This window comes from Ciconia boyciana, chromosome 15 (genome assembly GCF_034638445.1).
Source record: "Ciconia boyciana chromosome 15, ASM3463844v1, whole genome shotgun sequence".
NCBI lineage: Eukaryota > Metazoa > Chordata > Aves > Ciconiiformes > Ciconiidae > Ciconia > Ciconia boyciana.
Window position 1 is genome coordinate 5,137,185 of NC_132948.1, and position 13,932 is coordinate 5,151,116.

The 13,932-nt window shown below is 40.5% G+C and overlaps 1 protein-coding gene across 3 annotated transcripts in view; it reads left to right on the forward strand.

Moving 5' to 3' along the window:
• SLC5A1 (solute carrier family 5 member 1) overlaps positions 1-13,932 on the forward strand; it is a 50,648-nt gene that overhangs the window by 19,442 nt on the left and 17,274 nt on the right. For all 3 annotated transcript variants that reach the window (XM_072879819.1, XM_072879818.1, XM_072879820.1), the window contains exons 3-6: positions 53-191; positions 693-825; positions 5,132-5,203; positions 13,097-13,201. In XM_072879819.1, the coding sequence (XP_072735920.1) occupies positions 5,135-5,203; positions 13,097-13,201 (174 nt within the window). In that variant the 5' untranslated portion in view covers positions 53-191; positions 693-825; positions 5,132-5,134. The remainder of the gene's footprint in view (positions 1-52; positions 192-692; positions 826-5,131; positions 5,204-13,096; positions 13,202-13,932) is intronic.

The window sequence follows — 13,932 nt, forward strand, 5'->3', positions numbered from 1 at the left end:
AAAGAGTAGAGAAGTTTCCTCAATATATCAAATTATTTGTCATTTTGTTTAGTATTGGAGCCCTCTACTTGCTTGACCAGACACTTCAGGATGATGAGAGCACGCACTGGAAGCACATTGCTAGCTGAGCGTTATCATTGCCTCCTGATGCGAAGTTCACTCTTCACATCTTCGAAAGCTTTAATACAAAGGTAGGTTCAGCCTTTTTCAAATCTGGAAACTTGGCTGACCTTTCAGAGACCATTTCTATGCAGTCAATTAATGAAGTGATTAATTTAGTACACTAACAATCTGCTGAGTATAATGCTTCTAGGTTTCTCTTTGGACTGCAGATATGAGGATGCGGAGATGAGATATTAAGAGCCTAGACAAAGCTGCCTCCCCTTTTTGACAATCTTGTAGAGAATGTTTGGTTTGGGTTTGTGGCATTCAGAGAGAAAACACAATTAAGTTTGCTTCCAGTGTATATAAAAGATAGGAATTGCATGATTATTATTCTTTAGATACTGATTCTCCATTACTGTTTCAAACCTTGGAGTCTTGTTGGTGTGGCCACACTAGGAGCTGTGGACAAGGAGGCTGTAGTGTTTCTTAGCCTCTGAGCTCTTTTTTGCAGAGGTCTGGATGAGAACACAAGATACATTATAGTAAATAAGTTCCTGTCTAATGTTTTCTTTGCTTTACCTCTGTAGACTGACGCAGAAATGGAATTCATGAAAACCGAACTTTTTGTTAGTTGCAAGGACCCATAGGAATCTACGTCAATCTTTGTAAAGAAGTGCCATCTACAGCCTATCTTAGGCAAACTGTTTCCTGATAATTAAGGTTAGTAAATAAGTCTTTTATTTTCCTCTGAAATACACAGCAGGAAAGGTTGTAGCTAATGGGAATTTTGGATGCTCAGCAGGTTCCAGGGTTAATTTTTTCTCTGTTGGATTTAAAGCTAACATTTCACAGTCCTGTAGGACAAACTGAAGAATGTGTTTTGGGAGAGATGCCTAAACTATGAGAGAACAGGACTGCTTTATAAGAGTATAGGTGTTCAAACAATAGTGAGGTTTTTATTTTATTCTTGTAGGTAATCACAGTTTAATACAGCTTCTTAAACTTTGATGCTTTTTATTAGCTACATTTACCAAAGGGTAGTTTACCTAAGAAAAATTCATTGCTGATGAGCAGAGCACCAGACCTCAATTTCAACTCCAGAGGAAATAACCGCTGCAAGATCAGTCAAACCTGCTGTGATTTCTAGGTACTGTACTGCTTGTTCTGCTCAGTGTAACTTCAGGGTATCATTTTACTCCCAAAAGGCAGCCTAGTCAGCTGTAAATGAATAATGATTCCCTAGTATCATGCAGAGAATAGGACTTTCAGATATCCTCAGAGCCCAGAAATGTGCCTGGCACCTGTGTCTCTTGTTCTAAATATCCTGGATTTGTCTGACCTCCTCTAGCTCAAACAGAGGATCACAGGCATTGTTTGGGGAAGCTTCCTTATTAAGAGCTGTGCAGATCTGTCTATAATCAGTGTGTTCTACATCTTTGGGACCAGTTATTTTGCTTAGCTTGATTCTGAAGTCAGAGGAACAAATAAAGGGAGAGCAGACCCAAGCTCTGAACTTTGAACTTATTTGAATGTGAAGCTGATTAGCTACAATAGAGAGAACCAACACCACGGTCTAAACACCCTGAAATTCAGCACAGTAAGCTCCTGGATCTGAGTCTTGTGGTTCACATGCATCTTTACCTGTATTCATGTGAGAGATGTAAGCAGCTTCAGGTTGTCTCCTTCCCAGAAATACAGGGCTGTTTCTCCATTGAGTAATGCTGCTGAGTTGAGAGATGACGCAGAGGGTGTCCCAGCTCCTGGACCCCTGGGTTTTCCCCAGGTGTCAGGTCACTCCTCACACATAATTGCTTATCATCATCATCCAAAAGAACGACATCTTCCATGACTAGATTTACAGGTACAACCACTTAAAAAAAAAAAAAAGTAAATATGCAGGTTTATTGCAGCCAAGCCACTCCTTTCCGTGCTCATTCCTTTGTGGATGTTAAAACCCCGAGCACCTTTGGCAAGGACATTGAACTCTGAAATCTGCAGCACCTGTAGCAGAGGAGCAATATTTGGGAAGGAAGTGTTTTCTGAGGAACAGCAGCAGCTTCAACTTGTGTCCATGGGAGACAAGTGAATCTGAAGTTATATATTATATAAGACGTAGGGGATGACAGCAGTTTATCATTAACCTGAACTCTGCAAGAAGAATATAAGGAGAGAAAGAAGAAGAAAGCCAGAGGAGCAGCTAGGATGGAATCCAACATAAGGATCAACAATCCTGCGGACATCTCTGTTATTGTCATCTATTTTTTGGTAGTCCTGGCAGTGGGACTATGGGTAGGTTGGGATTTTTTTTTTTTTTTTTTTTTACTTAATGAGCAGGTAGTTTATAGGGTCCTGGGACAATTGCTCAGTAAATGAAAATGTATAATTGTATAAAGATTTTGGTGCCTAATTGAGATAGTTAATAAGTGCATGGTGGGGAAAATGTGGGTATTTACTGGAGAGGGGATGGTGATCTGGGGAGGCATCCATTTAGGTGGATGAATGGAACTAGTGGGGAAGGTGGAATAATGAGGTTTCTGTGGGGAAGGAGCTAAGAGATCTGATCAGTAAAGATCAGGCCAGCTGGGGTCTCTACTAGAAAGCAGGCTAGAGGTGGATAGAGGGGGTTTAGCACCACAGAGAATGCAGTGAGAATTGGTGGCGTGAGGTGATGCCATAGGAAATCGTGAGAAGAGAGAGTTAGAGGGAGAAGAATGGAGGTGAATTCAGTGTGCGGGGAGGGCAGTATGGTGGTGTAACAGTAAAACTGCAGCTGTGACTGTGTGACAGAGCAGGGACTGCAGATCACTCTCAGCAAAGGAGTGAGATGGGTCAAGATTGTAGGTGCCATTTGACGGCAGCATTATCGTGGCTTTTTTTTGCCAGCGGGACCTTGACTACAGGGTGCAGGGCCATTGAAACTATGCGAAAGGAACAGTTTCAGGGGTGGCAAGTGATGGCGATGACTTTCTCTTTGTGATCTAAGCACAGCAGTGCCTCCTGCCCTTACCCTGCTGTCCTGGTTTCGACTGGGATAGAGTTAATTTTCTTCCTAGTAACTGGCATAGTGCTGTGTTTTGGATTTAGGATGAGAATAACATTGATAACACGCTGATGTTTTAGTTGTTGCTAAGCAATGTTTACACTAGTCAAGGGCTTTTCAGCTCCCCATGCTCTGCCAGATGCGCAAGAAGCTGGGAGGGGGCACAGCCAAGACAGTTGATCCAAACTGGCCAAAGGGCTATTCCATACCGTATGGCATCATGCTCAGTATAGAAACTGGGGGGAGCTGGCCGGGGGGCAGCGATCGCTGCTCAGGGACGGGCTGGGCATTGGTCAGTGGGTGGTGAGCGGTTGCATCCCTTGTTTTTTTCCCCCCCCTGGGTTTTGTTCCTCTCTCATCTCCCTCTCTTGTTATTTTCCTTTGCATTACAAGTTATTATTATTGTTATTGTTGTTGTTGTTGTTATTATATTTTATTTCAATTATTACACTTTTCTTATCTCAGCCCACGAGTTTTCTTACTTGTGCTCTTCAGATTCTCTTCCCCATCCCACTGGGGGCAGGGTGAGCGAGCGGCTGCGTGGTGCTTGGTTGCTGACTGAAGCTAGACCATGGCACCCGGCAATGCTGAATGTGCTGAGGACTGCAAGGGAAAACTCAGCACTTAATCCAAAAACAAAGCCCAGTGCTTTCACAGCTAATGGAGAAAGGCAGATACTATCCTACTGGTGTAACCTCAGCGCTAAAGTGTTTGAAGATAATAGGCCAATACTGTGAGCTACAAAGCTTTAAACACTGGAATGTCACTAAATTTTGGGTTCCTTGGGGCAAGCTCTCCTGGTGACCTGAACACCTGAGCATTAACAAGTGGAGAGGAGGCATTGTCCCTCAGTAATCCTGTGCTTGCCAGGAGCATCCCAGGGGTCCACTTCACAGAGCAGAGGAGTCAGCTGCAAAACAAACTTCCCTTTCAAGCAGCCTGGCAATGTTGTGAAGAGCACCAAAAATTTGAGGTGTACCCAAAATGGACACAACCTTTTGTTTACCTCTTCATCATGGTAGTAGATGCCAAAAACATAGCAAAAAATCTGAAGCCCCCAGTATACCTGAACACCTTGATGTCTTGTGGGAGGGAGCTGGGTCTTTGCCACGGAAGTCTGGCTGTTGTTGTAGTTGAACTTTGTATTAAAGGTCTGCGACAAAAAAAGGCTGATCTGTGGCTTGTCAGGCAATTGTGTGCTGAGTAATACCTGGAACCCTTTCTTTCCAGCAACAATGTCCTCTTTATTGGACAAATACTTATTCAGTTGCTATGTGTAGATAAATGTAAATCTATTGTATTTATTTCCTCCTGCAAACTTTCCCAAGTCTTCTTTCTTTATTTTCCTGTTCAAAGTCCATCAGAGCAGACAGTGGGAATCCAATATTTGGATCAGGGTCATTAACGAAAATTGGATGAAGCTTCCCTCTAAAGCCCATCATCCCTTGACAAATACAAAATGAGTGTGTGAAAAGGAAATTTTAGTTGGCTTCTTTTTTTGAACTTAGAGAGAAGTGGGTACAATGCTGATATCACAACAAGAAAATGGATTTTTGTAGATATCTGCTGGAGCTGGATAGTGTTGAGTAAAAAAGCTGCACACTTTCTGTTAATGAACTTGCAACTTACCGTCTTTTTTGATGCCTGAAATCAAAGGCATAGCACCCCTGATTAAGTGTTCATATGAGCTTTTATTTGAGTGATAATTTTTTTGGTTAAATTTAATTTTAATGTAATATTTCGCACTGTAACAGAAGGTGATGCAATGAAGTTTGAATGATTAATGCAGACCTACACACAAGAAACATTGCTCAGTTGTATTATTTTCTTCATCATAACCTTGTTCTTTTTAGCCACTCTATTTCTTTCACTTTACCCTCCCCATATATTTTATCCCTCCATTCTAGCTATTTGTTCTTAGTCTGTGTATAGCTTACCTATTATACTTAAAATATTATTCAATCTTTCTTTCTTTTTTTTTCCCAGGCTATGTACTCAACCAACCGAGGGACAGTAGGTGGATTCTTTCTGGCTGGACGAAGCATGGTTTGGTGGCCGGTGAGTGCTATATGTTGTGTGTATATAAAACATGTGTATGTGTATGTGCATCCACTTCCATATGACTATGTCTAGTCCTTAAATATGAAGTATCTCTACAATACTGTTGAGACTGTGATGGCTATGTTGCGTAGATGCACTTCAAACTCTTTCTCTAGCCATGGTGACACAGGGCAAACTGCACAACAAAAGCCACCTGATAGGCAGGGAAAAGTGTTGGGGAAGTTGTCTGTGTTGAGCTCTGAGTGGTCTTGATTATGTGACCAACTTGTTTGAACCTAGATACATTGGTAATGTCAGCGTAGACAAATCCAGTGCTTTGCCTTTCAGCCCACTTTAAAACTTTTTAATATTTTTAATTTATTACTGTCACTGCACTCAAAGAAGATGGCTTATTTTGAGATTATCACAGAGAAGAATTAATTTACTGAAATTTTCCCCCTTATTGCTCTATTGTTTCCCCTTTTGGTAACAAGTTCTGGTCTGTACAAGGAGAAAATCCTGGAAATATTATGATAAGTTATTGGTAAAATATAATTTAAGTTTATTTAAAGATTATGTGTGACTTACATTGTTTGTCTTCTGTGGATCTATATTCTCTTCCAAGGTGGAGAAAAGGAGTCACAGACACAAAAAATGTTCATAGCTATCCATCAGGCCTCTGTCAGAAATGATATTAGAAACAATTATCTATTCCTTCCAGACCATACAGTCTGTTTAGTGTGACTTCTTGGAAAAACAGAAAACTTATACAGAAAATGCAGGTTTGTCTTAACTTGTGTTGTACATGCTTCCATGTGCTTGAATGGAAATCCTCAACATTCCTGAACTTGTATTCAGTCTCCGAAAATGTTTTTGCGCTTCATTAGAACTTTTGATGCAAGATTCCACCCACATGGATTCAGTTACAGGATCAGGGAGAGTGGGAGTAAATACTTGTTGTCTAAAAATTTAGGGATTTTCTTAAAGCAGGCTGCAGAAATACCTACACATCTTTCAGCCTTCTTGTGCTTCAGGGAGCTTCTCTCTGCCTTTAGAAGGGATTGGAACTGCCTCTTTAATGACATAAAAAGATTAAAGGCCAATGACAGTACAAGGTTTCCTCATTTGGTATAGTAGATCTACGAAAATTCTGATCCCATTGGAAGATTGAGGAAAGAGAAAGTTTTCAAGTTATTTTAAGATAAATTCTGTAATTCTAGGGGGAGAGAAAAACCCAAACAGATTACTTCGCTTAACTGTCACTTTAATCAGTGGTCTGGTTTTAACCTTGTGCAATTCTGTATCCCTGTCAAGGGTGAATATGCCCTTTTGTGCAGATGTAAATGAAGGTGGAAGAAGCAAGGCAAGAAAGACTCACCATAAAAAACTTCTGTCTTGCTGCAGTGGCACTGAGAACTCCTAATGAACGCCCTAAGACCCAGGGAATATTATCTGAGTTCTCTGCCAACACAAAACCAACAGATTCAGCAAGCTCCCCCTCCAGTGGGAAGGCAAAAGGGATGACCCCACAGTGCAGTGGTTGCTGCTAGGATCGTCTCTGCCTCCTGCCCAAACTCTGCGAGCTCAGCACAGATGACGTGCTAGTCATCAGTGGAGTCCTAGACCACCCCTTCAATCCCTCCCTTTGGAATGCCAGGAGTGTCTTTCTGCACCATAAAAATAAACCCTTCTTGCTCTTCTTCCTGGTATCACTCAAAATAAACAAATAGCAAGCACTCAAACCACAAACTAAATACCATGTCAGCAGCACCACCTTGGAAAGTTTGCCTTGGATAAAAAGAGATTCCAAAACACTTATTTCCACAGTTTAGCAGGTAGATAGGATGTCCATCATCCAGTGCAAACTGGGCTGAAATGACTAGGAAACCAATGAAAGTATAGAAAGTTCAGTCAAAGATGTGATCTCAGTTCTGCAACAGCTAATGCTGTGTGTATTTTTTTACTTCTTGTGCTTTGACCTTTCTTTTGTGCCATGTCAGGACTAACCTGGCATGGTTCTGGAAAGCCAAGATACATTTCCACAGACTGTAGATGAGAGGTGGGGTGGAGGAAGTTGTTTTGTAAGTGGACTCTTATTTATCAGATTTCTTCCCTGTGATTTCAGGATAATGACCCTTTCCATGTAATTGCTTTCTGAAACAGATAAAAATGAAAAAAAAAAAAAATCCTTCCACAAACTTGTTATAAACTTAATTCCTTTAATCTAATTGTATTTTTCAGTGGTTGTGCTATGTTCTATGCTCTACAGGGCCACCGTAAGTGGCTTCTCTGACCCCACAGGGAAAGAGGCTCATTAGCAGTGTATTAGGATCTCTTACTGACAAGCCTGGGAAAGGGATTCTATTCACTTAAATGATATAGTAGCTGTGGTTTAGTAGACTAGAGGAGACTCTCGCAATCAAGAGCTGGAGGTTAGTCCCACTTTTGATATGGACTTTGCATGTTTGTCAGTCACTTTGCCTGATTGAGATTCAATTTCTCAACGTATAAACTAGGAGCAAGACAGTTATCCTGGGCCAAATCTGTCCAACTTTGGCTCTGATTGTTGGCTCCAGCATAATCCATGAAGGCTGCTTAGTGTTTTGCAGAACCAAGCCCACGGTTAGTCTTTTCTGGCTGTTCTGTGGAGGTAATGGGTCACTTCTGTGCTAGTTCACTGAAATCACTGCCCTTGTGCAGTGGATGAGCCAACTCAGTAGTTCCAGTAGTTATTCAGGGATCAAGGTATATAATTACATTCTCACTGATAGCCAGAAATTGAAATCCATCGTGGTTTAATCATAATGGTATGAAATGCTGTGCCCTTTCCACAGTGTTTTTACAGAAACTGAGAGAAGAATCCGCAAGAAACTGGTTCTGGGCTCTTGGGCTTTGAGGGAAATGTCTTCAGGAAAGACACGTATAGCTCTTTAAATACTCATAACCAGCTCTGCTTTTTCCAAAAAGACACAGAAAAGCTCAAGGAAAGTGACAGCTTTGTAACAATGGGCCTTGCAAACCGCACTTTAGCTTCTTTTGTTAGATGAAGGAGCTAGGTTCAGCCAAATACTTTCTACCATTGTGAAGTATCTGTTCCGGGAGAACAGTCAGCTTTGGCAGCAGCCACTCTCACAGGATTAACAGGGCTTCATGCACAATTAAAAAAACCCGCAACTTCAGTTTTGAAGCTTTCTTGCTTTTGAATTTTGTTCTTCAGGTTCTGTAGTTTTGCAGACAGAGCTGTCTGCACAAAATTATGGGTTACCTTACATACCTCAGTTCCTGAGGCATAAATGCTAATAGGACAAAGAGTATCTGCTGGGCACCTGAAGTCCAGCTATGGTTAGAAAGATTTACTGAACAGTAAGTAGGAAGCATGCAGAGTCAAGGACATACTACACCTTAAACAGAAGTGTAACTCAGCTCCTTTGTTGTCAATTATGTGTTGATCTTTGTGAGAGAGGTAAGAATTAAGGAAAAAAAACCCAACAGGTTTTTGCTTCAGTTCTCCACGGCTTATTTTCATGGCCATCAGAACTGACCACTGGCACAATTTCTCTGATCTCTGCATCCAGTGAAGTTTTACATATTCTCAGAATTCTCCCCACTTGCTGAATCTGACACTGCTGTGAGGAGCCAGGAAAGACAACGCTGGTGTGAATAAGATTTGTATTTCCTTTTCTTAGGTAAAATGGAATAAGAAATTAACTTATTTTGTCAAGTTCCATGCAAAAAATAGTGTGAAATAAATAGTTTTCAGAACAAAAAGAATAATAAAATAATCAAAACAAAGTAGAAAAGACAAAGTTCCGTGAAACAGATTTCTACAGAATCCGGCAGAATTTTCCAGCCGGCCAGGAGGTGTTGTTTCTGTCTCAGAGGACAAAGGTGGAAAGGTATCAGATCAGCCTGCTCGCGACTGTGCTGCTCCAATAGCCATCGGGCTTGTCGGAAGACAGACACACGCTATTTGATGTGTATTGTATATTCATCTCTCTCGCTTAGTGAATTGGGAAGCGTATAAATGTGGTTTAATTTGGCAACAATGCAATACATAGAATTTGCAGAGTAATTGGGAAAGCAGAATAAAAACCTACACTTCTTTCTTTGCGTCTCAGAGCCTTGAAAGGGTGGCAGTAATATTTCATCGTAAGCAGTGTACTGATTTTTCCAAAGTGACTAAGGGTGATCCCAAAAAACTCAGGTAGGAAAAATTATATCTTTCCATCAGGGTAAAGTCACATGTTGCAGGGAAGAGTTGTGAGTTAAAGAAAAGCATGGACACTGTCAAGGCCTAGTTCTCAAACAGGGGAATGAGAAATTTGTCCAGGGAAGAGGGGTTTGAGAAGCAGCTTCTGCAGGTGACCCATGGGAGGAGCGATACCTCAGGGCAAGGCTCATGACCTCATGCTGAAGCGAGGGAGCCTCTGCTGTTCTCCGTAAAGGGGCTGAAGGCCACAGGCAAGGTGTGCTTGGGATCGGGGAAAAGAGTTTGGTACCAAGCTAACACTGTGAAACAGGAAAGCGGACATTAGGGGCATAGGATATGTTTTAGCAGGTCCTGGGAGGGAGAAAAGCCATAAGCTGTACAGTCTGCACACTGTTGCTGCAGTGGTCACTGATTTGCAAAGTACATCGTATATGATTTGGAACAGCAGGCGCCGGGGTGTCAGTGCATCCTCAAGTTAATGAAAAGAGCAAGGTGAAACGGTTAATGAATGACATAGAAAAAACATAGTGATCATCATCTGTCTGCAGTGTGGTGGTACTTTTCCTGAACAGAGTAGTCTTGTTAAAACCTGATCTCTTAAAAGGTTTTAAAAGAGTTAATATTCCACGTTTGCCTCAGGTTAGTTCAGTTTTTTGTCCTCTCTTTCCCTCTTAACAGCTTTTGTTCCTTTTAATCAACTTTCTTCTTTACTTTTCCTCCTAGATCTGTTTTTAAAATCAATTCACTAACACATTCACTGAGAACAGTTAACATTTATAGTAAATTGTTTCCCTCTGTCCTTGCCCAGTTTCAGCCCAGCGTTCTTTAGGTCATGCACAGGTGTACCGCAGCATCCACCAATGGCAAATCAAGCAAATCCAGTAACCAGCCTTTTCAGTACAAAAATACCGCAGCAGTAAGTTCTTCAGCAAGACAGCTTGGGCCCAGAGACCCATCTGCCTTCTTCCCTCGTCCTTAAAGTACTGCCGTGGCAGACTGGAGATTTCTCTTTCCCCTCTGGCATCAGCAGCTAACAGCGTGCAAGCATATTTGGTAAACACCCCTCTTGCTTTAACCATGCCACAGTTTTAAGGGTAATATGCATTTTCCCAGCTATGAAGTCATGTTCTACCTTTCCATGTATACATAACAATAGAAAACATTTTTTAAATTGCATCCATTATTAGTATGTGCTGATCTTACAGTTCTGCTGCACTGGATGTTCCCTAATTCAGAGAAGAAAATTTAGAAAGTGAAGGTGGTATCTGCATTCACATTGTTTTGTCTTTGTGCTGACCCTAAATATGTTGGTAATTTTGCATTGTTTTGGTTTGGTTTTGTATTTTTCTTACAGCACAGTTGTGCTCTGGGTAAAGTTGGGAACACAGCGTTGTTAATGAATGCTACAGTATGTCCCGGGGTTTCAGGCACTGAGCCAAAGCTTACTACAGCTGTCAGTTCTTAAAGTTCTTCATTAGCTGCTTTTGTTATTTGGATCTGCTTGCAGTACATTTTAAGCTTTTGAAACAGGAGAGGGAACACATTAAATAAAATCAGAGATTAATGTGGTTAATCTTTTCTGGTGATTGCATTTCTAGTAACCTAGATTTAAGTTTAATTATTCATCTCCAAGGAAAGCACTGGACAACAACGCTAATTCCTGGTATAAATGGTATTTGTTTCTTCATGATCATTGCTGGGAAAACACTATTGCTGTCACAAAGAGGTTAGACGAAAAAGTTTTCTTTGTTACCAGTGATGTCTCTGGCTTATTTGCTAATGCTTGTTGCAACGCTTATCATTCCTGTAGAAATATCTGTCATATGACAAACTGGTTACATTTCTGTAGGGCACAAATGACTTCTAGAAATGTGTAAAAAAAAATAAAATAAAAAAAAATAAAAATCCAGAACTGAGTGAACTTAGAGACATACATTTCCTGCCACAGCAAAAGAACAGTTTGTCTTCAAAAAGACTAGAAGGAATCAGAAGATCAAACTGAGGAAAGGAGGAAAAAGTAAGCTTGGAAAAGAAAGAGTGGACTCCTCTGATGAATTTTATTTGTACGTTGCATACAAAAAATGGGGGAGGAAAATCTATTTTGTGATTAGAGATCAGGATTGTGAGATGAAGAGCATGGTTGCTATTCCTGGCTATGGCATAGCTCTATAGAATAAATCTGATCTTCAGAGGTGGATTTCTATGATGAAATCCCTTTTATCCTCCTGATTCTCCGGCAATCGTCCCTGTGCTCTCAGAAAGATTGACTAAATTTTTACTGCTACTCAAAGAACTCACTGCAGTGACTGCAGACCTGGAAATTTGTAACTATTCCCTTTAGATACATTTTAGGACCCTAAAAATCTCCCAGTGAGTTGCAGACAAGGAATATTTCTCTTTTTTGTAAGGTGACTCTGAACATATTTCAACCACCGGTACTTGGGAACTACATAAGGAGAATGTGCCAGATGCAGGTCCTGCGCTCACATGTCTAAAAAAACATTTTTAAGCACCTTGGGATCTTTCAACATGGGAGGTCTACCTCAAATGAGAGCATTAGAAGCTGGTCAGCAGAGGTTCTTTTGCCTACTTTCTATATGCTTTTCTTTTCTTTTTAACCCCGTTTCCCTTTTTTCTTTGTAGCTTTCAGAGGACATAAAGAAAAAATGGAAGTGAATAAAAAAAGTATTCACTTGCCTCTTTTCATCTCGGATCTACACACATCTTCTGCCTACAATACCCAATTCAACCTCTTTTTCATGCTCGAGTTCTCACCCTGCATCCTTCAATATCTGACCTTCTAAATTATTGTTAGGCATTTCTGCTGCCTTTAATGGTTTCATTTTGAGGAAATGAAGCTCATACCTTTTCTCTTCGTCTTTTCTATTGTCTGAGCTATTTGATGAAGAATTAGATCTTTTGGCACAATCTCTCTTTTGTGAACAGCTCCTGCCTGTCTGTAATCCAACATAAACCTTTCATTTTTTTAAATCTCTCCCTGTTCATCAATTCCTATGTTCTCCCCACTGTTCTGTTTGTATGATCAGTGCAATATTTGGCGGTCTTAGAGATCCAGCGCTTCTTAAATATAACTTCTTGATTCGCTATCGTCTGTATCTTCCAGAAGAATTTTCTCAGCAGATATCTCAGCAGATATTTCTGCCATGCAGCTTTCAGAATTTAATTCAGTAATCGAATATCTTTTGACTAAAAGTGAACCACGTACAAAGTCTGTACAACTCTCACAAATGATACATTTAGTTCCACAGACTGTGGAATATGAAATAGGGAGTGCCAGTTGGACAAGTGGGTATGCACTTATTGTTTCCTCCTTGAGCAAGACAGATCGCAGTCTTCTTCCCTAATTGTTTGGATAACACCCAAATGTAAGTTACTCAAGTTTTGCAAATATTTTAAAATCTATATTGGTGTCATAAACTGTTTTCTTCAACTGGAAGAAAATCTTCTGTGTAACATCCTATTCATTGTCATTGTTGCAGATGTGATGGCTGGAGTCTCAGGTTTGAGGGGGAATAATAAGAGGGAGTCTTGAAAGTTGTCAAGGAAGTTGGTTGTCAATCATTCTCATCATCACCATCTGATGATAGATAGGCGTGAGTTCAAAATGCCAAATGAACATGATTTTTTCAAGTTACCATGAATAGGACCTAAGAGCCAAATGTTGTTCTTTCTGTTTCCAGATTGGTGCTTCTCTGTTTGCCAGTAACATTGGCAGTGGACATTTTGTGGGAATAGCAGGAACAGCAGCAGCTGGAGGAATTGCCATCGGAGGATATGAATGGAATGTAAGTGGCATGCATTTAAGTGAACATATTTGTGCATCAGGATTATCTGCAGAGGTTAGCCAAAATAACGTTGCCTAATAATTTCGGACTGTCAAAGTTTGTGCTTGGTAACACTTCTTTTCTGTACAGACCAGTAAGTGCCAATGTAATCTACTATTTAGCTTGTCCTCCTTGATCCTTGTCCAAGCCACCGGGAGAAGATGACCCTTTTCTGTTGAATGAGGCTTTTCAGAGAGCATTTGAACCAAATGAATTAGTGGATTCTCTTCTCTATACATATCTTTTGATTATCTTTAAAGTATTTATAAAGAATACTTTCAGACTGCAGGATGTTGAGAAGAATATCAGTTTTGTAATCCATAGCATTTTTTACAGCATTTTCTATGTAGGAATTGTTGAAGGGGCTTTGATTTCTTCACAGGCTATAAGAAATTTTGGACATCCTTCACAACAACCTGCATTCCAAAAATCTTTTCCTCTTTACTTTTTCCTTCCTCTGATTATGTGTGTGTTTTGCTTTATGGTTGCAGTATAGGGTAGAGATATCCAAGCTGACTTTAAATGAACCACTCGGAGTACCAGAAGTAGTGTTAACTGCAACAGCATGGAGATTCACACGAGCTAGTTCAGTCCATTTCCTTGTATTCTCAGGCTCAGTGGGTGTGGATAATAATGCCCTTGTTCTGCTTAATTCACCTTCGTGGAGGGATTATACCATGACACAAAGGACT